General features: G+C 44.6%; 1 protein-coding gene across 2 annotated transcripts in view; it reads right to left on the bottom strand.

The window, feature by feature from the left end:
• The window catches only part of USP6NL (USP6 N-terminal like), a 1,161,829-nt gene that overhangs the window by 188,953 nt on the left and 946,605 nt on the right, over positions 1-26,271 (bottom strand). For both annotated transcript variants that reach the window (XM_078676738.1, XM_078676728.1), the window contains exons 8-9: positions 10,109-10,157; positions 143-263 (exon numbers count right to left, since the gene is read on the bottom strand). In XM_078676738.1, coding sequence (XP_078532864.1) covers positions 143-263; positions 10,109-10,157 — 170 coding nt within the window. The remainder of the gene's footprint in view (positions 1-142; positions 264-10,108; positions 10,158-26,271) is intronic.

Raw genomic sequence — 26,271 nt, 5'->3', positions numbered from 1 at the left:
CCACCACTGAACATCAGCACTTTTCCCCAAAATTTTATTATAACGTAAACGAATTCTGGTATAAAATAAGTATTTAAAAATGTACTTTAGAGAAAATGCACTTCTACATAGATAAATTATTGGTTGTGCCTACATGTCTTACCGTGCATGGAATGTTTAGGACCAGAGAGCAGTTTTACGAGGGCCCAAAATGCATCTTCTTCATTTAAGTACATGAGGAGCAAAGCAGTGATTTGACTCATTCCTTGGCAGTAGCCCACTTCCTAAAAAGCAAGAGCAGGGAAACTGCAATTTAATTTTCAAACATCATTTAGTTATTTCAGATTTTTATAAAGTGCAACACAGATGGGCGTGTGTCAGCTTACTGTACATCAGAACAACGATGAAGCGATGGCAATGCCTTTTAAAGGACTAGCAAGAACATATAAGTACATTGTCAAAATAAAAGCAGAAAAATAATTGAACAGCAGTCTCTACAAATAACATGGAGTGAAAACCATCAAACAGTAAATTGTAAAGAGAACGTTGTAAGCCAACAGCAGGGAAAGCAACAAAGAACCATCAATTTTAAGATAGTGTAACAAGAAGAGGGGGACCTCATACAAGGGGAAAGGGTGCTTGAAATTTGGGGTGAAATGTGTCTGAGAGTAGTGCAGAGGTGATTAGATCGAGTTTACACAGAACTGGGAACAGAATGAGAAGGCTCAAGATTAGGAAGGAGGAGGAGAGAGGAAAAGTAGACTAAAGAGATGGAAAGGTTAGTAGGTGAAAGTGATAAGACCAAATGTAATTTTAAAAGTTGGGGTTTTTAGTCTTCTGTAGAACTGGAGGTCTTCTAAGCATCTTAGGCCAAAAGGCAGCGAATTCCAAATGGATAAGGCCACTCAGAAGCATAGAGACTTTCCGTAATGAAAATATTTAGGTTGATATACTTGTCATACTTTCTAAAGTTCTTATTACCACCACAGATTTGAAAAGAGATCCAAGACACTTTAAGTGCTGGGTGGGAATAGCCTTAAAATGGATGCACAGCAACTTGAAATGTATTCTTTCTTCTCTAGGAAGCCATTGAATGTAGAATTGCTTTCATATGCACTGGGAACGCCAGAGAGAATGGTGTTCAAATTGTACAGGATAGATAAGACAGCAGACTTAACTACAGTGTGCAACTCTTTGGAGGTAGGAGAGGTTAAAGTTATTTTCTTGAGCACACAGAGGTCTTAGCAACTATATCAATGTGTGCAATTTGATTGTTAATGAAAGATGAGCACTGATGCAGAGTCCCAATGATTTAGCTTCTTGAACCGGGCAGAAGGGAAGCCATCAAAGCAACACTAGGATAGCCATTCCATGTTCTATTTGGGTTTGTAAGGACGCTTGATGAGGGCTGCTTTGGTTTTCTCTAGATTAAGCTTAAAGAAGTTTATTCACATCCATTTTTGAGGATAAGTTAAAGTTTGTAAGGTGCAGATGTTATGTGGCCCTAATATAACGTTTTTCATAATGGTAAGAAACTATATAGTGGGTTTCCAGCACAAGGTGAAGTTTCTCTTTATTACAATAATATAACATCTATAGGCTTGATGGAATTTATTTTAATTTTTTTTCACAACATATTTGATTCATTTTTAAGGGTACAAGATGGGTGATGCCCAAAGCATACATTGCAAATATTGAGTGATATAGAATGTACCATGTTTTAGAAAACAATAACTAATTAGCCTGTTGAACATCAGGCCTATCAACTGATAGGTAGCACCGAACCCCACTGATTACTCGCAACCGCATAGGCCTACATGTGAGTGTATCTGCGTTCAAGGTTACCGGTTTGATGTACTGATGAGTCATTACATGTGACAAGGGGCGTTATGAAGGGTCAGGGTTTGGCAGAGGGGGTAGGTCAATGCCTCGATATGTCGCCCAGCCAGACCAAATCTTCCTAGGCTTCTGTGGGCAGCCCCGTGCCTGGAAGAGTGCAATCTAGGTGCCCATGCATCTGTCCATAGCTTTTTTCCATCCTCCCATACTCGGTGGAGAAGCCGCCTTCCACAGTTGGGCTATGTCCCTTTTGGCCAGAGTTAGGCCCAGGAACAGCAGATGTTGTTTATAGCGGTATCCGCCTATCTCTTCTGTACTATGGAGCAACAGCAGTCCGGGATTGCACGGAATGGTCCAGGCCAGGACATGACCCAGGCAGGAAGTGATTTCCTCCGAAATGGTTGTAGCGCCTCACAACTGCAGATCGTATGTGGGACTGTGCCTTCGGAACCCCTGCAGCAAAGACATTGGGGGAATAGATGACACCTATTTTCCATAGACGGGATCGCGTATAGTATGCAAAATGAAGACATTTAAACTGAATAAGGCAGTATCGTGAAGAAACCGCTGCGTTCCGAGGACTAGGCAGGGCCTAGGTCCAATCGTCATCGGTCATGGTCGGTAGATCAAGCTCCTAGACAGCTATTGTCTTATGCAGTGTATTTCGTGTGTGGGTGGTCAAGGTCTTACAGATTTGTCTGATCTTGTGTGCCCTCAAGTCCCCCATTTATAGTTGGCCCTCTGGAGATTGGAAAACAGGTAGTACTTCTAATTGAAGAATTTTGGGGGTTAGCAATTGTAAATATCGATAGAACTGTGATTTATGTAATTCGAACTCTATTTGTGAAAGTTAAAAGAATTTAAGGGTGCAACCTTGCATAATGTTGCCTAATGTGGAGATTCCTAGGAGGTCCCACAGATTAAAGCCCGGAAGTGCGGAGAAAGGACGCAAGTATGTGCCCTGCCATGGTGGGGTCGTTTGAGTCAAGCGTCCGGTCCAGCCCATGGTTTTCACTGTATATCACCATAATTGTGTAACTGTCTTGCTGGCTGGAGGGAGGATATGTAAACTTATCTGACTATAGAGGAATTTCTGTACTGGGGTTCCCTCCATTGCCAGCCACTCTACAGCATAGGCTGGGTAAGACTGAGTCGTACCACCACTCATTGATGACTAGGAGATGGGGATCTGGGTTTGAGTCTTGGTAACAACGCCAAAACCTCCTGTGATTCTGGGCAAATCACTTAACACCTTCAGGGCGGCGCGAATTTTCGCGCTGTGCTGAAGGTTCTAAAAAACGGGTGTGGCCGTGACGGAACGGTTCCGTCATAAGCACAGCCCAACCGGCGCTCGTGACGGAACCGTTCCGTCACAAGCATCGAAGGGGTTAATATCCCCGTGCCTAAAATGAATGTGTGTCCTCATGTAACATAACTGGTGCTATGTAAAGCGCTCCGATACCCGGTTCAGGTCTAGTTCGCGCTATATAAAACTCTGCAAAAAATATATATCCGCCACTGTGATGCCTCCGCAGTAGGGCGATTGTGTGCAGGTATTCAGTGCCACTCGAATCGCACCTCCCTGCCATAAGAACTTATTAAGGATTGCGTTCAGCTGGGTGAACCATGAGCGCGGGATGGTATATGGGAAGTTCTGTAGCCGATATAATATTTGAGGCAGAGAAACCATTTTAAAGATGGCTGACCGACCATACAGTGTTGAGGCAGTTGTGACCATATGGGATTTATTTTTGATTCTTTTTTCATAAATCTTTTTATTGCAAACATCACAACAAGCAGCTACATCAGTGATACAATTGATGGAGGTAATACTCGACCATTGAGTATACATTGTGCATTATACACATGGAGAGGATACCACAGTGGAGATGGGTGAACGTCCCACTCGTCTACAGCCACACTCTACAGCCTACCACTGTCCCCCTATTATCCCCCATTTCTTTGGCCTTCCTCTACTTTGAAATATTGTTTGTTCTGCTAGCCAGCACCAGTCCATATCGGTTTTCGAGTCCACTACCTTTGGCAATTCCCGGGCCTCCCAACACCTGGCCATGTTGCGTTTGCCACTACTGCGCTAGTGCTAACCATATTTTGGTGTACCTAGGCCAATGCTCCTCCCCGGCAATCATTAACAGGATCCACTGCGGCATCAGGGGGAACTCCAATCCGGTTACCTGCGCCATGACCCTTATGAATATTTTTGTGTCTTTGGACATTCCCATTGTTTTTGATTCAGTACACGCTACATTCCATTGTGAAGTACAATATTATCACAGATGAGTTTCTGCTTATCAAATTGTTTAGTGCTAGCATAAACAAACTACCTAAGTGGCCTCGACTTGCATGGCGCACACTAGTATGGAAAAGGAATAACTGTACGGAGGGAGGATAGACTTTCACTGGGAAGTGGCAGCCCATATCTGGGCTGGCCACCAGATAAAAGGTTTTTAACCGCCGTGCCAGCTGAGGTCTGCTATAAGAAATATAGTGCTTCCTCCGACCAAGTAGAGCAGCTAACTTTTGGAAGAACAGCCAATTCATGGGCGATCCTTCAGCTCCACCAAACCCTATCTCCCCTTGAAGTCCTCTTCTGGCAAGGTAATATTTATCCATGTATTTATTCAATAGAGCGGTGGAGTGCAGCATCTCACACCAAAGTGCTTGTAGAAGTTACAAGAAAAAAGCAGGAGGTCTGGGACATTTGCTAACGAAGCTGGCAGCACTAGAGAAATGTAATATCCTCGTGAATGTGAGAGATTATTTTTAACTTTACTCAACACTTTTGTGGCTTTTGCAAAAATTGGGGTAACATATATTTTGTACAGCTCGAAATGCACTTATTTTAGACTGGTTAGTATTTGCAACACTGTAGATAAAACCCTTCATGAGCCACACTGTAGCTCCAACGCTGGTAATTGTGCAAATTAAGCCACTCTATTGTAAACAGTCTCTGTAGAATTAATAGTAAAACTAGACAAACACAACTAATCTTCTAACATGCATTCACAAGGAAAGTTGCACATAACACTCCAGGGAACCGTAGTGTAATACTCGGCGACTAACATACTTGGTACCAGCTGATATCTAATATGAAGGAATATACGCTTGCCTTATTGTGAGAGAGATTTATTGGATTATTGTCCCAATATGATCAAAGGTTTACTGCTAATACATAGGAACTTCTTAGTGAGCCTCACTATGGCGTATATTCCACAAGTACTTTACAATGGTAATTGCACATTAGGGAAATAGAGCTAGCCGCCATTCCCTTTAGGGACTAAGGGTGTCTATTCTCATAGAACTCACAATTACATTGTTGAAAAAATCCCCAATAAGAATGAAAGACCATCTTTGCTTCTTCACTTCCAAAACAAGCATTTTGCATATGGTTGAAATGACTGATAGGTCAAGTTACTTACCCTTGGTAACAACTTATCTGGTAGAGACTGGATCTAGCTGCAGAGTCCTTATCTTAGTATCCTCCCAGGTGCCAGATTGGCTCACAAAAGCTTTCACCAGTACCTCTGCGTATAGGTAGAGGACGTTGAGCGACTCCACTGCAACGTCGTCCCCGAATGTTATGTCAACAGAGTGCAAGTAAGCCAACCCTCGACGCACAGATGACAGTTTCTTTTGTGACCATTTCCGAGCCAACAATGCAGAGCCACTTAGAGAAACAGTCTCAGGAAACTGAATGCCAAAAAGGGAAAAATCTTGTATCAACAAGTACAGATAGAAAGAATTGCAGTAGAGAGCAAATAGGGGCTCTAGGATACCACAGGGCCCTCAATTCGCAGAGTGCGGAGGATGGGTGGGTCAAAAAGATCTGCGGCTAGATCCTATCTCTACCAGATAAAGCGTTCCCGAAGTTAAGTAACTTGTCCATCTGATAGCGACATCTAGCCTAAGATTCCTTATCTTAGAATCAGATGCCCAAGCAATACCTTTCTTGTAGGAGGGGCTGTGAAATGACCTCACCAAAGATCCCCAAATAGTAGAAGCTGGTCCAAAAGATAGAAAGGGACCAGACTACCTGAAAGATGATAGGTGAAGCAAGATGTGCCCCGAAGGACTGATCTCCAAGAAGGACTATGGGAAGCCCGTAGGGAGTAGAAAGCTACAAGGCCATGAGGAACACAGTATAGAACCAGTTAACAGGCAGCCCCAAAAAGGGATGCAACCTATGATCAGGGAATGCAAAGGGACTAAGGACAATAATCCATAGCGTACAGGCTTAAAACAAATGGAAGGAACATTCACAGCGTGCTCAATCACAACAAATGCATGAAACAAATAAAGAGCACCCAATGATCGTCAAGGAAACTATTCTGAGAAACAGATTTCTAAAAAAGGGACCTCCAATCATAAAAAGACGGAGAAAGAGAAAAAGAGAGAACAATGATTGCTGAAGAGCATCGCTAGAAAGACAAGAACGATACAAAGAAACTGCTCTTATACTGAGAACCTCGATAGATATACAAGGCATACTCCAAAATAATGTAACTGTGAGGTCAATTGAAGAGAGGGAAGGAAACAGGCAAGTACAATCTAGAAGGTTGAACCAGGTCAACCAGGTAAAAGAAGGATTAAGTAAATGCAGCAGTGTTCACCATATAGAAGGCTAGACGACCAAATGTGCAAAACACACACATATATATACCTGAAGTAAAGGCATTTACAAGAGATCAATTCAAGATAAAGGTATATACATGTATATAAAAATAAAAAAAACATAGAAATTCCCATAGACGCACAAGTCAAACAGGATACAGAAAAAGTACATCCCCTCCTCCCAAGGAAACTCATGTCCTCCACCAGTGAGCAGGAGAACGAGAAGTAGAGAAACGAGGGACACTTCAAGAATAGAGGTAACCCAGGAAGGACAGAGATAATACATCCTACTGTCATAAAAGAGGAAGTTACGACAGTAACTGAGATTGAGACATAAAAACAAAGCTGGGAAACCACAACACAATGCCTCATAGAGCAGGAAGTGGAAGACATCGGCCCCTTTGGGGAAAAAAAGGCCAACTGTCCAATAACCAATGCCACCGACTGAGGAAGGATGACAGCAGGCAGTAGCATGAGAAGTAAAACAGCATGTGGAAAGTCCACTATTAAATAGAAGAAGAAGACTTCCAGGGGGAAACAAAGGGCCGGCTGAATTTAAGGGCAACAGATAGTCGATTATGATAATCACACATTGCCCAATTTATGGAAGCAGGGGAAAACAGGTAAGAAACCTGACCAACACTTCATGGAAAATTGAAGGAAGATAGGATAGAAAGGTGGGTAGAACACCAAAAGGGTAAAAACACAGAAACCAACACCAGATCGCGTAAAATAAGCAGCATTCGGGCCACAATTAAGGAGAAAAGGGGGGGCGAACACAAGAAAACAGTGCCCAAGCGCAATCGAAATAATACGCCAACAAGATGTCGATACCAGGGAGGGGGAGCCATGGAACCCAGGCCCGAGCTAAGAGGAACATAATAGGAGTAGGAGAAAAGCCATGTGTCTCACAGAGTAAAACAGAACAAAAAGAAGGTCCACACCACAGAGAGTCGAAGACCAGAATGAAAGATAACCAGGCCAAGAGTGTGCTTACCCGCGGTACCAGTGACGCCCAAATGGAAGGGGCAGAGAAAAGAAGAAATCAAGTGCCTATAAGGGATGTTAAGTGCATAGACAGCTTATAAAATGCCTATAAGGCATACAAAATAAGGTCAGGTCTTCAAAAATGGAGAACAAGGCTACAGTGCATCCGCAAAGCGTAACAGAAAACCTACCGCAGAGTAAGCATTCGGGTAGGAAAAATTAAGCGGCAGAAAGAAGCTCCCATGAGACTGCAAAGCAAGATATGTTCCAGGTGGCTGGAAACTAAACCGGTTATTGACAACATTATTGCGAAGAAAAGTATGTGCAGAAAGCAGGAACACCACAATGGTGTAACCATGGTAGGGAGAGAGTACTTCACCCTATGCAGGTGAACAAGAGTCAAAAAAGGGGAAACAAACTGTCCCCAACAACCTTAGTACAGCAAATAGTTGACTCCGCACAACCACGACTATATCTGAACCGGCATAAGGTTGAGTCGGCATGTGCGCCAAAAATGGAGGCGCATCACAAGGCATGTCAATTAAAGTAGCTTACACAGCCTCCAAAAAACAGGAAGTATGTACTCATCCACGCTGACATAGATCTATAGAAGAGGCCACAGTCTGACCAACAGAATCGGTGGTTGCCATATCACAGTGGATGCTAAGAGTGGCAGCTTGCTGTCCATCACATACCAGAGGAACAAGCTACCTCTGGAAGGGAGAGCAAGAGGCGTTCCACTGAGTCCCCCAAGACATCAGAGAATGGGGTGACGACATAAGAAGTGTTCAAAGAGCAAAGGGCAGCGCTAGAAGAAGAGAAAATATGACTACCACAAGCGTCATATTTCCTGGCCTCTTCCTCCAGAGGGACAGGAGGGAGCAAATCAATATTTTGGGTGGCCAAAGCAGCCTGAACCACAAAGCTCCTAGTAGAGGGATTTCTAAGGAGACAGGCGGGATCCCCGGGATGGGTGATGCCTGTGAGAAATAGAATGATCCATAGGGGGCCCTGTTTCTGGTCTAGCCCAAGCTCCTAGTAGGATATCGAAAAGATAATCACCATAAGGAAGTACACGCTCAATGTCAGACTGGTTAGGATGTAGAACGCAGAGTAAAGAGTCTGTTGACCATTTCACAGAAGGAGTTATAAATACTGTACGGCAAAAACTAAATTGAGCATGTCCATCAGTGCGTAGCTCGCTTCCGTAGTCAAACTGGGAGGAAAATAGAGGATGGAGAAGATTCCAAAAACCACTGGTGTCACCTAAGTCAAGTAACCAGTTAGACGGGGAGGTGCTGTCTCCGAAATCACCACACAGTCTGTAGTACTTCCACAACCATGGTCCCAAGAAGGAAAAACCAGAGGAATTGGAGTCTGAGATGGTCAGCGCTGCATCCGACAGCGTAACCGAAGCCGGTCTGTGTCATGAAGGCGATGCCTCAATGTTGGAAACAGCGCCAATTGGCATTGATGGCACCACTATGGGGGCCAGCAGGCACGAGTTAGACATCGAAGTAAACAGACCAGAAGCAAGAGCCAAAGGTGGGAGCCTCGATGAGCTGTGGACCGGCATCACTCAAGTGTCCGACACAGGAGGCCGACCTGAAGCTAGGGGAGAACCCACCTAAGGGTTCACAGGGACGAGCTCATGCTTTTCCAGTGGGGCCTAGGGCACTCCAGTGGGAGGTTACGATCCAAGAATAGAATGAAGAGTTTGAGAATACTATTTCATCTGGGTCAAAGACACCCCAGTCCCAGGATAGGTGGGAAGAAACTGGGCTTACCCATGGCCTGACACTTCAATAGAAGAGTGAGGACCAGCGGTAGGCGACAAAGGCGGGTGGCGCCGCAACTTCGACCGCCGACACCGAGGCTTACCTACAGACCGCAAAGGAGAATGACGCCCACAGGAATGGCTCCTTGCATGGATGCGCGGTCGGTCATTACAGCACATGGAGATCAATGACGAGAAAACTTTGATGACTGTGACATCCACTTTGCAAGGAGCTTCATGCAATGTTCCCTTTGCACTTTCGGTCAAAGCTGGAGAAAGGGGCCACACTCTACGGAGTCATGGTACTCACCCAGGCACCACATGCAAACAGAGTGAGGGTCCTTCGCAAACATCTGTTATCTACAGGACTCTCAAGGCTTGAACCCCGGGGATATTGAGGAAGGGAGAAAAAAGGGCACACTGCTCCGTCGATGAAAAAACATCAAGTAGACCAAAAAATGGCCAGAGGAGCTGTAGTGCGGATCCACGTTGTTAGCGTTGAAAAGAAGGCACTGACGTCAGCGGGTTAAGGGACCAGGGTTATATGCACTCCGTTGATGTCACATTTGGGGGACGATATAGCTACGGTGTTGCTTAACACCCTCTACCGACATGCAGAGGTACTACTGAAAAGATTTCAGGATCCACTCTAGAGCCTGGGGAGGATTCTAAGATAAGGAATCTGCAGCTAGATGTCTCTATTAGATAAGCTTGATATGCAGAAGGGTAGCTAGATACAAGTGATTTCCAGAGCACAGAAACCAAACCAATAATTTCTGTACAACAATGCTTCTAATGAAATTAGCATACAATTGAGCATAGCCTAGATCAATTACTGCTGTATGTACACATTAAATCCACACTTTATTTTTGATCAAGAGCATTTTAATTTACCGTATTGTATAGGGAATATGCAGCTAACACATGGAATAAAGCTTGCTGCCTAGAGAGAAAAAAACAATGTTAAAATATCCCTAAGAATGTTGAGAAATGTGTGTCGATTAATCTAAACAAAACTGATCCCTTCAAATACAGTTCCCAAAAGTTAAAAGAAATTGTAAGAAAAAAACAAAAGCTTATTAATAACCTTATCATGTGGATATAGTTTTCTAGTATCATAAAATAACAAAAGTTCAAAGGATTAAGCAGAGTTCTTACTACATTTAAGAGAATGATACATAAAATTAAAAATAAAAGCAGAAAAGAGCCATAAGAACAACATTGGTTTCTGCAGCGCTGGACTTAAAAATACTCCCTCATAACCTGAATAAAATTATATTTGTTGTCTTCCGCATGCCAGGGAATCGCTTCCAGTGAAACACAAATTAACTCACCACTAGGGACCTGATTGAGAGTTTGTCAGATGGGATTCTCTATCACAAACTGGATGGATATCCTGTCTGCGCATAGGATATAATGAACTTATAATACAAGGGATAGAATATCCACCACATTTGTGACAGCGTAGCCCGCCTGCCGTAACTCTTAACACAGGCCCTAGGTGGGGTGGACGTGTCCGCCCTGAGCAAGAGCAATTGACTTGCAAGACGCTCCACTGGCTCCAAGACCTTCAAAATGGGCCCACACACTCGAAGGTAATGTTTCGACCTTTCCGTATCTAGGGGTGCTTTTGATGATAAAAACAAGTGAACGCCCCTCCTGGATGGAAAGTGTCTTGACCTTTTAAAACTACTGGGCCTTAGCAAGTTCTGCATGCAGGCTGGGCTTTTGGCCTTCCCATGTCCTACTCAATATTTACCAAGCCAAATGCGTGTCCCAGATTCGGTATGGCAGTGAGATCTTGGACTTAAACGCTTAGATGGACATAATCTAGACAGTAGAAAATCAAGCGACTTGCCCTGGTCCTACAATGTACCCAGGCTATTCAGTCCATCTAGAATTAGACTGTGATTACATAATCAATTTAGTCGCTCTCTGTCCTCTACCATTTTGGATAAAGATCTGGAAAAGGGTGGACTTATAGCTCAATAGACTGATTTTGTCAGTGCCGTGCATAGAACTCCCTTGTTAGCCTATGTGAAGGCAGGGTTCGCTGCTATATGGGAGAACAGATATATTTCTGAGTCCTCCATCAACTGTCATCCTGAGATTTAAAGGTAGTAACAGGGTTGTTTCTTGAGCAGACTGGGTTAACCTGTGAAGAGGGTGAATTATTGAAACCCTCTGTGAGAGACCACATGCTTTTAACGTCTGCCCAGGGCATGGAGCATTATTTAGTGCAAGTCACCTATAGACAACCAGATTTCTACTGGCAAGGTTTGGATTTGGTCAATTATCCTACATTCTGGCTTCACCAAGTGGCTGGATTCATCAGGATGCAGATAGCACTGCGGCTGCAACAATAGGTCTCCGCAGGACACTATGCATTTTGTTATGTTCTGTGACTATTTTTGTAGGCCCATGAAGCAGTTATTAGTTCCTTAATTACAAACTTTAATTTTCGCTCAGGTACATTAAGCCCTTTTGTACTTGAAGATGCTCCCTAATGATCATGTTTTATATGCAGTGATCAATTTCTTGCCGGCTGCCTGGATGTCCAAGCGCTCAAGAATGAACTGTATTGGGTGTTTTTATTTTATTGTTCTTTGGATATTTCATTCTGTTTTGTTCACCTGTGTTTAATTAATCGTCTGTATCTTTTATATTCTTTGATGGTTGCTGTGGACAACCAAATAAAGAATTTATGATAGTGATGACGACCTGCAAGACCGAACCCGCTTTTATCCACAAAAGGGTTTCAGACTGACTAAATAACCCAGAGCGAACTGGTAAGCTAACAGTTCAGTGACGTCCGCTGATTCTTAGTGTGTACTAAGTCCCTTTACCACTGAGTGCAAGCCTCCTATAGAAAGGAATACTACTAAATCGACACCAAGCTTTGCTTTGAAAGGCCGCTGCTAGGAAATGAATAAAAAATGCACAAACAGCGAAGCTCCATTAAAAATGTGTAAGAATTAAATTTAAAAATTGCCAGTTCGTGCCAGAAAACAATTGAGGACATATATGCAAAACGGTTACCAGTGGCGCTTCAGGAAAGCAGCATAGAGTTGGCTGCCTGCACAAGTTACCTATTGACTCGCTTTCATTTTCCAAATACTGACCAGCCTTATAAACACTTTGAATCTTAGACAAATGAATAACAGCAATGTAAATTACTTACTCACATAGCTCTTCTTTCTGCCAGCTCAGCCCCGGACCTTCGCAAGGACGGGACCCGACTGTTTCTGGTGCGGCAGGCTGACTCTGGCATGTGAGCTGCTGAGTGCACAACCAGCGATCATCAATTGTGCCATCATGGTGAATGGTGAAGCCTAAGGTGGAACAAATCCCATCCACCACGGAAATTGAGGACACAAAGCCCAAACGAGGTACCGAAACAACTGGGATGCAGAAATCTGAGGAGACAGCGGAGAGCCACACTGAGGGGGTTGATGCTATGATCATAGGATAGTAGCCGAGCGAGTTACAAAGAATGAATATGCCCTGGCGTCTCTGCGACCTACTACACAAGGCTTGCGATAGCAGGCTACGGACTTATAAAGCATGGATGCCGGCTTTCAATTTAGAGCTAAAGATGCGGAGGAAGGTGGGATGTTCTTGGCGCAATAATGTTTGCTTGGTAGTCGTGCCCGAAAAGAAAGAAGCTCAAAATACAGAGGCTTAGTCCAAGAAATGGCTACTTGAAAATGGGATTCCGCCTAAATTTGTGTCGTACAGAGACCACACTGGGCAGCATGTGATCCTCCGCAGCCCGCGGTGCCCTCCACGTGAGCATTGGCTAAAATGTTGAGCTACCATCACTGGGACTATAAATTAAAGAAGACCTGTGAGCAAGGACCTTGAACAAAAATAAATCAAAAAGTGTATGTCTTCCTGACTACACCACATAGGTACAAATTCAGCAACGGCCCTGCATTGGGATAAAAAGAAACTTACGTAAACATTATGTATAGTATGTTATGCTATACCCAGCAAAGCTATGGACTGTTGCCAAGGGAGAGACATTTTTCTTGAAAGATGTCTGCTGACGCCTGGGCATATATAACAAGCATTTACAATGCAACGGTCTCGCCTTTTCAAAAGTTAGAGCTATTGGCATTGTAAATGACACATTTTCTATTTATGTGTTGGTTTTGAAAAGAGATAAATAAATGGCTTTGTCATTTACAATGCCAATAGCTTAATCTCTCGCAAATGCGAGACATATTGCATTTGCACACACAGAGCTACACACACACACAGCCAAACACACAGAGTCACACACACAGAGCCACACACACACACACAGAGCCACACACACACACACACACAGAGCCACACACACACACACAGAGCCACACACACACACACAGAGCCACACACACACCCACACACAGAGCCCCTCCCACACACACATGGTGGTAGTGGATGTAATGGTGGTGGATGTGGTGGTGTTGGATGTGGTGGTGTTGGATGTGGTGGTGTTGGATGTGGTGGTGTTGGATGTGGTGGTGTTGGATGTGGTGGTGTTGGATGTGGTGGTGTTGGATGTGATGGTGTTGGATGTGGTGGTGTTGGATGTGGTGGTGGTGGATGTGGTGGATGTGGTGGTGGGTGTGGTTGTGGATGAGGTGGATGTGGTGGTGGTGGATGTGGTGGTGGTGGAGGATGTGGTGGATGAGGTGGATGAGGTGGTGGTGGATGTGGTGGATGAGGTGGTGGTGGATGTGATGGTGGTGGATGTTGTGGATGTGGAGGATATGGAGGATGTGGAGGTGGTGTTGGATGTGGTGGTGGTGGATGTGGTGGTGGATGTGGTGGTGATGGTGGTGGATGTGGTGGTGGTGGATGTGGAGGTGGTGGTGGATGTGGTGGATGAGGTGGTGGTGGATGTAGTGGTGGATGTGGTGGTGGATGTGGTGGTGGATGTGGTGGTGGATGTGGTGGTGGTGGATGTGGTGGTGGTGGATGTGGTGGTGGTGGATGTGGTGGTGGTGGGTGTGGTGGTGGTGGGTGTGGTGGTGGTGGATGTGGTGGCGGTGGATGTGGTGGTGGTGGATGTGGTGGTGGTGGATGTGGTGGTGGTGGATGTGGTGGTGGTGGATGTGGTGGTGGTGGTGGATGTGGTGGTAGTGGATGTCTAAGCGTTTCTGGGCAGCAGTCCTTAACATGGTTTTGGCAAGGTGGGTGCGATAAAAGCATATTTAATCAGCCCGCACAAAAAGAAGCACGTGCTGTGGAACTGCAACATAGTATGCCTAATGGGAAAACAAGAACTGTACCAAGCTCACAAAAATGATCGACTGTGCCCACAGTTATTTTTTTTTTTTAATACAGAAAGTGTACAAGCACTAACCACCATTGCACAGAGATGCCCACAACTGCCTGCCTAAGAGAGCCAGATCCCGACGGGAGCCTGCGAAAACAAGGCACACCCAGGATCGCGGAAGGGGCAGAGTGCACTTGCCGGGTGTTGCCTCAAGGAGGAAAAACAAGCATCTTCTGACCGATAACATGAAGACGCAGCTCAAATCAACAATAAAAGAACATGGGGAACACCCATGTATTCTTTAAGTCCGAACAGTTTTCAAACACATTAATTTTGAAAAAGATTAGAACTTAAAATTACTGATAGCAGAATCGGCAGCCCTGCTTACCTGAATACCTCATTACCATAATGTGGCCGCAAACGTAGTCACTGAGCAGAAGCTCTTCGCTCTACCTATAAGTAGTCACAAGCACCCGCCATCAATGCTCTATTTGTATCCCACCCTTCGGGTATTACAACTTAATTGCCAACACTAACGGTTGCCTGACTCTGATATGGCTTTCACGTTGAGGGGAAACGCACCGACCGGTGTTGTATCTCAACAGCAGGCGGCACACACCCAACGGCACGTACATCAAAAACGTCTCTCGCATTACGTAAAGACCCGCCAGACTGGTGTTGCCAGGCAGGACCAAGCGTGTACAGCTTCGTTTCAAATTTTCTGCCCGCAATACCCCCATGACATAGGTCTCGCGAAAGGTCGCCAGTATGGTCCAGCTCACTATGGAATGGAATGGAATGGAATGGAATGATCTTTATTCGGATTTTGATAAATCCATAAAAGTACATACAGAATGAAGCATATTAAAACACAAAAACATATACAAAAGTTAAAAATAGCCCAATTGGGCATGAGCAGCATATATGGCGTAAAGTGCATGATACAAAGTATAAGACATTAAACAGTTAACAAATGCAATCATAAATTTCTATTTAGCCAATACCAATATTCATGGAATCCATACATATAATTAAGCCACTATACAATTTATATTTAGATTTTAAGGTGCGTTATGCATTCATAGGCCATTATCGTGTTCCATACTTGCCCTCGATCTCACACAGGCTTTTACAAGCACTAACCACCATTGCACAGAGATGCCCACAACTGCCTGCCTAAGAGAGCCAGATCCCGACGGGAGCCTGCGAAAACAAGGCACACCCAGGATCGCGGAAGGGGCAGAGTGCACTTGCCGGGTGTTGCCTCAAGGAGGAAAAACAAGCATCTTCTGACCGATAACATGAAGACGCAGCTCAAATCAACAATAAAAGAACATGGGGAACACCCATGTATTCTTTAAGTCCGAACAGTTTTCAAACACATTAATTTTGAAAAAGATTAGAACTTAAAATTACTGATAGCAGAATCGGCAGCCCTGCTTACCTGAATACCTCATTACCATAATGTGGCCGCAAACGTAGTCACTGAGCAGAAGCTCTTCGCTCTACCTATAAGTAGTCACAAGCACCCGCCATCAATGCTCTATTTGTATCCCACCCTTCGGGTATTACAACTTAATTGCCAACACTAACGGTTGCCTGACTCTGATATGGCTTTCACGTTGAGGGGAAACGCACCGACCGGTGTTGTATCTCAACAGCAGGCGGCACACACCCAACGGCACGTACATCAAAAACGTCTCTCGCATTACGTAAAGACCCGCCAGACTGGTGTTGCCAGGCAGGACCAAGCGTGTACAGCTTCGTTTCAAATTTTCTGCCCGCAATACCCCCATGACATAGGTCTCGCGAAAGGTCGCCAGTATGGTCCAGCTCACTATGGAATGGAATGGAATGGAATGGAATGATCTTTATTCGGATTTTGATAAATCCATAAAAGTACATACAGAATGAAGCATATTAAAACACAAAAACATATACAAAAGTTAAAAATAGCCCAATTGGGCATGAGCAGCATATATGGCGTAAAGTGCATGATACAAAGTATAAGACATTAAACAGTTAACAAATGCAATCATAAATTTCTATTTAGCCAATACCAATATTCATGGAATCCATACATATAATTAAGCCACTATACAATTTATATTTAGATTTTAAGGTGCGTTATGCATTCATAGGCCATTATCCGTGTTCCATACTTGCCCTCGATCTCACACAGGCTTTTATGAAGCAACTTATAGTGTATATAACATCGTCAGTTGGTAACATTTGTAGAAATCTCAATGCCAATTTAAAGTCCCCTAAATTATATTTTCTAAAGATCGGCATTAGATAATGATGAATATACAATTTATAGTGGCCACAGAAAATAAAGTAATGCAATAGACTTTGTTTCCCTCCGACAGAGCACGGACAATCCAGCTCTTCTAAATTCTTATTATAGCTGAGTGGGAAACTCAGTAAATTGACAATGCTTCCATCCCGGAACCTAAATAAAAGGCTCCGGTTCCATCTTCCTGTTGGTATTGACAAGTATCTACAGGGCTTGTTTGGCTTATTTAAATTATTATTACCAGTATCAGTTAGTGGGAAATATTTAATATTAGCTGGTTTCTTTAGTTCAATTCTCATGCGTTCCTCTTTATATATTTCAAACAGTGCCCGTTTTACATTATTCTTGTGGGCGGGGACAATGGTGTTTGGGGAGCTAAACAAAGAGCCATGTCCCACGCTCAACAGGCTATTCTTGACAGCATTTAGCCAAGGTATGAGATGGGATCACTCATGTAACAGGCAATCTGAGATTATACTGCGGGTCAAGGAAGCCGCTGGATTTGTCCATATTTTTATCCAAAAAAGCGTAGGCCTTGACCTAATAGAATCAGCTATATATGGCAACATAAGTTCTTGATGACAAATGAATGTGGGCGCACAGGAGGTTCCACCCAGCACCTTCCTACAGAATCTATTTTCCTCCAGCTGCAAAGACATGCTGTTACAATAACCCCACACTTCTGATCCATATGTCCCAGTTGGCTGACATTGGGTGCGATAAATATTTAACAGGGGGGTAATCACATCGGCCGTTTTCGGTTGACGAAGAGATAAAATTGAATTAATTGATTTACCAATTTTATTTCTTGCGTAGGCAGCATGATGCTGCCATGAGCATGTATTGGAGAATAATAACCCTAAATATGGGAAAGTGCTAGTACATTTTAATTCATTGTCGCCAGCTTTAATTGAAGTAATGTTGTATCTTTTTGGTCCACAGTTCATGATAAAAGATTTTTTTAAATTGGTATTTAAACCTAAATCAGACATAAAAGCAACAAACCCTGTAATTAATGAACGCAAAGCATTTGGAGTACGCCCCATTAATACTGCGTCATCCGCATAAAGTAAGGTAGTAATGGGGGAACCATTTATAATTGGAACATCCTTAGAGTTCTTACTCAGGGCAGGGCTCAGCCCGTTAATATATAAAATAAAAAGCAATGGGGCGAGTACACAGCCCTGTTGAACTCCTCTTCTAATAAAAATATCATCAGATAGTTCACCATCATTATTAATACGTACTCTTGCCTTAAGATCCCTATGTAAATATGAAAGAAAATATACCAACGAATCATCTAAACCATAATCAAGCAAATGTGACCATAACCTAGAGCGATTGACAAAATCAAAAGCGGAACTCAAGTCCATAAAACCTAAATAAAGTGGGGACTTTTTAACAATAATATATTTGGCCATGATCAGATTCAAGTTGAGACACTGCTCAACCGTGCCCACATGGCTTCTGAACCCCAATTGGCTGCAATGTAGCACATTATTATCCTCAGCCCATTCCCTTATCCTCTTAAATAGTACCCTACCAAGGACTTTTAATGTATTGTCGATCAGTGAGATCGGACGGTAGCAGGCCGGATCCGACCGGTCACCTTTCTTGAATATCGGTACAATGACACTGTTCGACCAGGATTCGGGGATTGAGCTGTCCGTCAAATTGTTAAATAGGTTGCATAATAAGGGGGCCCAAAATTTAATTTGCGATTTAATCTGGTCAATAGATAGACCGTCGGGACCAGGGGCTTTATTGCTAGCACTCTCCAAAATTGCATCCTCCACCTCAGATATTGAAAAGTTCAGTTGTTCAGCATTATTTAATAGTGGGGCAGAATCTATAGAAAGGGCTGTTATAGCATAAATTTTAGAGAAATGCTCCACCCAAACCTCACCGTTTATATTACAATTAATTGGTTGGATGTTAGAACCAAGAGATCTGAGTGATTTGACTTCTCTCCAGAACCCTGCCGTGTCTTTTAGCGAAGCAGTCCGCGCGAGTGACTCCCAGTGGTTAACCACTAAAGCCTCTGATCTTATCCGTAGGGCGAGTTTGTATTTAGATCTTAATTCTCTCACTAGGTTAAAATCCCTAGGATTTTGTTTTAAGGCCGCCCTCAGTTCTCTGTTGGCCTTTGAGCACACGGAGTCAAACCAGCGAGGGCTGTGATCTATATTGGGCCTAGATGGTTTAGATGATTCACATTTAATAGCCCCACAAAGATTACTAAATGCAACAACCAATGCTTCGCCAGTACTATTAAGTGACAGGCAGGTCTCTATTAACAGAGGATATTTTTTAATTACCTTGACTAGGATAGCTTTATTATCCACCCCTTTCCATATTAGTCTTAGTCTATCAGTAGACAGTGCCAGATTTTGTGGCCCATTCTCAATTCTCAGAGCAGCCTTTATGGTCTGTGGATTATCTAAATATATTCTGAGCGGGTAATGGTCACTATATGCAGAGCAGATAACCTCAGCTTTTCGAGTTATATCACACAGGGACAAACAAAGAAATATATAATCTATCGTGGAAGCGCAGCCTTGACCTATATAGGTGGGTGTAAATATATTTTCAGCACTAATACCAGCGATTTCCATAGCATTTACTAAATTGCGGGATGCTAATAGATTTTTCAACTCTTCACCGTTACGACATGGAGCACTAGTGCGATACATATGAGCGTTAAAATCACCTCCGATGCAGATACCATCGAAGGACCCATACTTCAACCCCTCCACGATATCATCAATAAAATTAAACAAAGACAAAAAGTTTGCATTGGGATGATTAACTAAGTCATTATTATAAAAATTAATTATGCATAAAACCATCCTGTTAATGTATTTCATAGCCATAAAATATTTGCCCGGTGTAGGGATCTGTTTAGTTTGTACCCCGGGTTTTATCTTAGACCAAATTGATAACCCCCCACTGGGGCGTCCCATAGATGAAGCAGAGGCCTTTAAATTATAGCAACAGAAGCCCTCCATTATGGGATTAGTTGTGCACCAGGTCTCTTGAAGAAACAATATGTCACAATTATTATTGACCCAGTCAGACCATTCTTTGATTTTCAGTTTAGAGTTAAGACCCGCTATGTTCCAACTTACAAGAGAGAGTACAGAATCCAAAAGGTTTTTGTTCATAGGTTGGCCTCTTACTGTAGTCCCTATCAAGGAATGTGAGGCTTCCTGATTTTCATTGATTGGAGTTGGTGATGGATCAACTGGGTTAACTGACTTAATCGGAGAGGGTCAGTCTAACATATCCAAACCTGACAAAGGTGCAAATCTATTAAATGTGTTAAGAGGGAAAGCAACTGGCTGAAATTGCATAGCAGGTGGCTGAAAATACCTGGATGGAGGGTGGAATTGCATTAAAGGTGGTCGAAATTGCATAGGGGGTTGTCTATAGAAGTAGCTTAGAGGTAACATAGTTGCAACCGTAGAAATGGCCGAACAGTTACCACTTCTATTAAGCAAATGTCTTACAGTTCCGGGATTTTTGAAGTTAAGAACTATACAATCTCCGTCCTTATCTTTAGGTAATGGTCCAATCCAAGACACCCTGCGAACCGATATAATTTCTCTTAATATGTCGTATCCAACCCCCTTGTGTTTAGTCAGCCAGTCTATACACTTGTTTCGTAGTTGTACCCAGGATTCCCCCTGACCCTCCCTCAGCGATGGTACTCCTGCCAAAACCAGGACGAAAGGACAGGCATCCGGTGGCAAGTGTAAGGGTAAGACAGGCCCTTCGTATTTACGAGGCCTATTAGACCCTGCTTGGGCAATACCTTTATTCTTATCTACAGTTGATGTGGTTGTTGGAGTAGATTGAGTAGAGCCATCATTCTTACTGATGGCATTTTTGTTAATAGTAGCCACAGGGGCAGTTTTTCTAGGTGCAGGAGTTGGAATAGATTTAGCAGCTGTACTGGGTTTTACACACTTAACCCCTGTATTAACAGTCTGGGGTTGAATTTTAGGTTGTATGATAGACGGTAATGATGTTCCCGGGTTATTCATGCCCTCATCCAATACGATGCGAGCATCCTGTTCTTTTAGTGACAGAGTGTTGCTTAGGGATTCAAGTTCTTTTAAGAGACGTCGGCTCTAATTTGATCCAAAATAATAGAGCCCTTCCTTTTAGCTTCATCATTTTTAACCAGGTTATCTAGTCTGTCTAGTCTTTTAAAAACATTATTAAACTGGTTGATCATATGTTTTTCCAATCGATTAAAAATAGTATCCACTATAGTTTCTATAAGGTTCCCGTTTTGTCTTGAGAGATTATAATTATCTCCCATTAATGAAGTTTGGGTCCATATAGTGTTAAAATTCCCACTAGGGTGAATAGTGGGCGAAGGAGAATTGCTATCCATATGCGCTAACTCTTTATCCTCCATAGAAACAGTTACCGCCCCCAAAGATTTTTGTTTAGTCCAAAGGCTTTGTGGTGTGGGCTGACTCTTGTTCGATAAAGGTTGTTTCCTTTTATTGGCCCTTTGCTTAATAGTACCTCTTTTTCTTTTTTCCCCTCCCAGTTTGTTACTACTAGAGTCCGTAATATCCAGAGTAATAACGTCATCCTGGGAAACAGTTGTAGTAATAGGGATAGTTTCTGTTAGCAGAGGTACTGGAGGTGTTGGAGACAATACCGGCTGTGGAGTAACAGCAGCTGTTATTAGGGGAGCAGAGTCCGCTGCTATATAGGTAACAGTATTTTCACCTTCCAGGACAATAGGCACGTTAATAGACGGGTGTGATGGCTTAACCACAGTAACCTCAGGGATAATGTGTATATTCCCATTTGCAAAGTTAGTACCACTCAATTTGTTGTTGATAGCAAGTGAGCCCATGGAAAACCTCCTCTCAGTCTCCACAATTTCATTAAAGGCAGTTTCAATCAAAGTTTCAAAAGATGTGATGAGACAGTCGGAGGTATCAGCACCCTGGGTTAATACATCAGTATGGGTAGTAATAGCAGTGCAGTCACCCATGTTAGTACCTGAATATAGAACATACGTTTGAGGGGAGTCTTAGGGGGGTGGCCCGCCCGACCACTGTCGTCCACGGACGGCCACAGACGGCCCGCCCTTTGCCCGGGCTTCTCCCGCGCGCGACTCGCGGGTGCGAGAGGCGTTCCCTGCTAATGAAGCGCCTCCTGGCGCGTGTCCGTCGTCACGCCCGCCGCGTCCACCCCCGGGGCAGCTGGGTGATGTAGTTCCCCAGCTGCTGCTGCACCGGGTGGATGGCGGTGGATGGCGGTGTGAGCGCTGGCCGTTTCCCTCACGGCGCGGTTCTGGAGCTGTGCAGGGGTAAGTTTGCAAATCAAGTTGGCCGTTCCCCTCACGGCAGGTTAGGCAGTGTTTGAATGTCCCCAGAGCGCTTCGGCGCTCCCTGCTAATGAAGCGCCTCCTGGCGCGTGTCCGTCGTCACGCCCACCGCGTCCCCGGGGCAGCTGGGTGATGTAGTTCCCCAGCTGCTGCTGCACCGGGTGGATGGCGGTGGATGGCGGTGTGAGCGCTGGCCGTTTCCCTCACGGCGCGGTTCTGGAGAGCGGACAGGCTCCACGGCGGATAGTCGGCGTCTGTACTGCGTGCTCACTACTCGTTCCACCATCAGCGCTTGTGGCAGATGAACACGCTAAGGGGGAGGAGGAATCGCATGCCGCTCAAGCTCGCGGGATCTCACGAGACGAGAACGTCAGGGAACATGGCGACGTCTAATCTGTTAAAGGTAAGGAAAGCAAAGAACTGGAGCTCCTGCCCCGTGTATGCCCTGGCAATAGAGCTGTCTAGCGGAACAACTCACTATGCTATCGCCATTCAGACCCCCTCTTGACAACTGTCATCTGATGTCAACACCCTCTGGTTCCTGTTGAACTCCCACTTCTGCCTGACACTCAGCTGCTTATTCTAGCTAGTCCTGTCAGTCTTGCTGCACGCTACCATCCTTGTCAGTTCTTTATTCTTCTCTGCAAGCTAGCATTACTTTAATAACCACATTGTCCGCCTCACAAACTGCTGGCAACAAGCACTCGCCATTTGTCACTAAGCCCCGTCCTTTTCGGATTGGGGGGCGTGTTTTTTAGTTTCTTTCTCCCCTCTTCTCCATTGGCTGGAATGTAAACAACGGGCGTGTTTTTGACTGTTATTTACATTCCAGCCAATGGAGAAGAGGGGAGAAAGAAACTAAAAAACACGCCCCCAATCCGAAAAGGACAGGGCTTAGATCGAGAGAATGTCGTCACTCTGACCTCTTTTCCAATGGGAGGCCAGCCAATGGAGAAGAGGGGCGGGGCTTAACCTCGCTACTCCGAGACATTAAATCTCGCCATCGAGACTGCGCATATGCGCAGCCTACGCTAGCCGAGATATAAAAAGGGCTAGTATGCAGAGACCACACCCCGAAGGGTAGTTACACCCCGGAGATGATTTGCAGACCTGTGGAGAGGAAAAGACACCTAGTTGAGTAGGCCAACAGGAGAACAAGCTCTGCGGGAACGCAGGATGTCACGAGGTACATCGATTCACCAGAATTATCTACAGACCTAGAATAGAATAACAACTTGGCAGCAGATGAGTATTCAGAGGCGCTAGAGATCCTGGTGTGATATAAGGGTAGGGCATGTTTGAGTTCAAGACACTTAACTCTGTACCGGGAGGGGATGTTGGGTGGCAATGTTTAGGTTGACTACTTATCACTTTAAGTTGCATGCTCCTCACAAATCCGAAGAGAAACCTGAATTTCTGGTTACTCCGTTCATGGGTGGCTGAGAAAGAGCCTATGTTTTGGTCCCTGTCCCGAAAAGAAAATGTGTAATATCTTCCTTATGTGTTCATGCATCTTCCCCATTACCTTGGTTCCTAGCTGCTCAGCCAGTGTGAGTGTTCGGAGTGGAATGTTGGTGTGATTAAGATTATCGAATGTTTGGGTGCCTATGTGGTGACGTGTGACAGTTGAAGTGTGGGCTGAGCAGCAGGCAGACTGCTCCTGGTGGGGTTGCTGTACTTGGATACCATCCTGCAACTAAGACTAATTAATGATCTTCAAATAAACTCCTTTGCTACTAGTCATTCATCACAACATAACTTACGATGGCTAGGACATGCTACCGTCCATCATTGAGAATGGGCTACAATGGCACTCTGGCGTATGAGGGATTAGAATTTATACCCGGCATGATGCCAAATAAGTATATAAGAGGATAGCTTTTTTGGTCCTGGGTACAATGGATCATGAATGATGAGGGGGCAAAATGCTTAAAAACGTATTTGTCCATTAGGGAATGAAATTATAATTTTGTTGTATTACCTGGAATGGGAGGGGTTTAGGTAATGCCGCCAAGAAACATTAATTGTATTCGGAACGTAGACATTATAGAGTACTCAATGCGTGTCTGCAAGAAACAAATCTCGCAAAAATGTTGCTGGAGAAATTGAGGAAACAATGGAGAGGTCAGGGAATGTGGACAGAAGGATCTATATTCAGTAGATGAACACTAATACGGATCACACCAGGCACACTATTGGACTATACACATGTGCTGTGCGTGGAGGTGGGGGCAAGTAAAACATTGTTCTAGATGTTAAGAGAGAGAGAGAGACTGGTCCCTTTGCTTCAGGGGGCACCCTGCAGAATGGCGACCAAGAGTTTTATACATAAAAACAAGGTGTGGCATTCCGGAAAAAAGCAACATTTAGGGCTGCAGTTATCCCTATAATAATTGACCGGATTAGGAACTAGGATTATCCTTATGATGCACAGACCCTCACCCACCAAGATAGCATGCTCCATCATTAGCTCTTGCTCCACGTTGGTAGGGGTGTGCAATACCTAAGGGCCTCCATCAGGACATACATCAACAACTAATAGACCATGTTTGGGTTTGCGCGATAATAATGTTCTGCAAATCCAATCTTATAATGAATTAATAAAAACATTCGACTGATTATTCATAGGTCATTTTAATCACATATCACCGAATCCAAAACTACATTCCTAAGAAGTCTTAAGGGGTCAAAAGCAGTGTATTTTGGGGCTATTCCCGAGGCCAAGTACATGAAAAGTTGGCAAGATGTTAGTGTTAGCTAGAAGGCACACAGCTATGACCTGGCAATCGGCAGTTGGGCCGAGGGTTCAGGCTTGGAGGGCACATGTGATGCAGTGGGCAAGAGCTGAAGAAAGGGTACTGGACAGGGAAGAGGGGTGAGTGGTGAGGATCCGCTTTATAGCGGATCTATGGACTGAGGTGTTGGTGGTGTGGGAGCACCCGGAGAATAGCCCCGGGGAAGACCCGGAGGTGAGTGATGCTTGCCTGGCGAGGATTAGGTTGGAGCACTGGTGGACCGAGGTGAAGTGTTAGCAGAGAGACGAGTTGAAGAGCACCCATAGAATCCTAGCTTTGGTATTCTGTCCAGATGTGGTGAATGGAGGAGTACAGATCCCCTTGCCAAACAGGTGGGACAGACTGTGTAGTCTTGGTCGGAGGGAGTAAATGTTCAGACACCAGGAGGAAACCACCCAGAGCTGTGCATTTGCCCGCCCATCTCCCTGAAGTCACTACCCACATGCATTAGAGGTGGGCAGCGCGATGTTGATTAGGTCCCTCTTCTGGGCATGTTTACCCTGTTTGATTGTATTATTGTTTCTCTATATTTTCCCACTGTTTATATGAAGGTTGGCACATCACTTTCCCTCTAATGTCATATTATCTTTTCCATTGTATTCTTTATATACCCAACTTCGTAAAAGCAAGGGGAGATCTACGGAGAACAGCAACTGTGTGGATCGATGGTAATAATCAGACATGAACAAACCAGGGTATTAATAACCGAAAATAAGGTTTTTTTGTGCTCTAAATTGATTAGTCTATGACACACTGCTGTATCTTCGTCCACCCATTTGTTGCAGCGTGGCCTGAGACTCTTGTGGGGGCTCCACGTTCAAGCGAGGGGAAGGCAAGGGATAGCGGCTCCCGACCTCGCCTTCAACAGTGTCGCGGACCCACCGGACCACAACTCCCAGCATCCTTAGCGTGACGCACGCCACCCGCGTCGCTGCTAGCGCCCGGAGGCACTTAAATCCAACCGGAGCCTCCCACAGCGCGTGATCTTCATCTACCCATTTGTTGCAGCGTGGTCTGAGACTCTTGTGGGGCTCCACGTTCAAGCGAGGGGAAGGCAAGGGGTAGCTGCTCCCGACCTCGCCTTCAACAGTGCCGCGGACCCACCGGACCACAACTCCCAGCATCCCTAGCGTGTACCACGCCACCCGCGTCACTGCTAGCGCCCGGAGGCGCTTAAATCCAACCGGTGCCTCCCGCAGCTCGGGTCGCGCGCGGGCGTGCCCAGGCAAAGCCCGGGCCAAGGGCAGGCCCGTCCGCGCCCGTCACAGGCCGAAGGAGCCTGGGCTGGGCCATCCCTTTGACATCTGCCACTTGGGGTCAGCCATTACAAGTTACTGTGGA

Source organism: Lissotriton helveticus, chromosome 1_1, assembly GCF_964261635.1.
Source record: "Lissotriton helveticus chromosome 1_1, aLisHel1.1, whole genome shotgun sequence".
NCBI lineage: Eukaryota > Metazoa > Chordata > Amphibia > Caudata > Salamandridae > Lissotriton > Lissotriton helveticus.
Note: the sequence above shows the minus strand (reverse complement) of the source record. Positions and strands in the feature narration are given on the sequence as shown.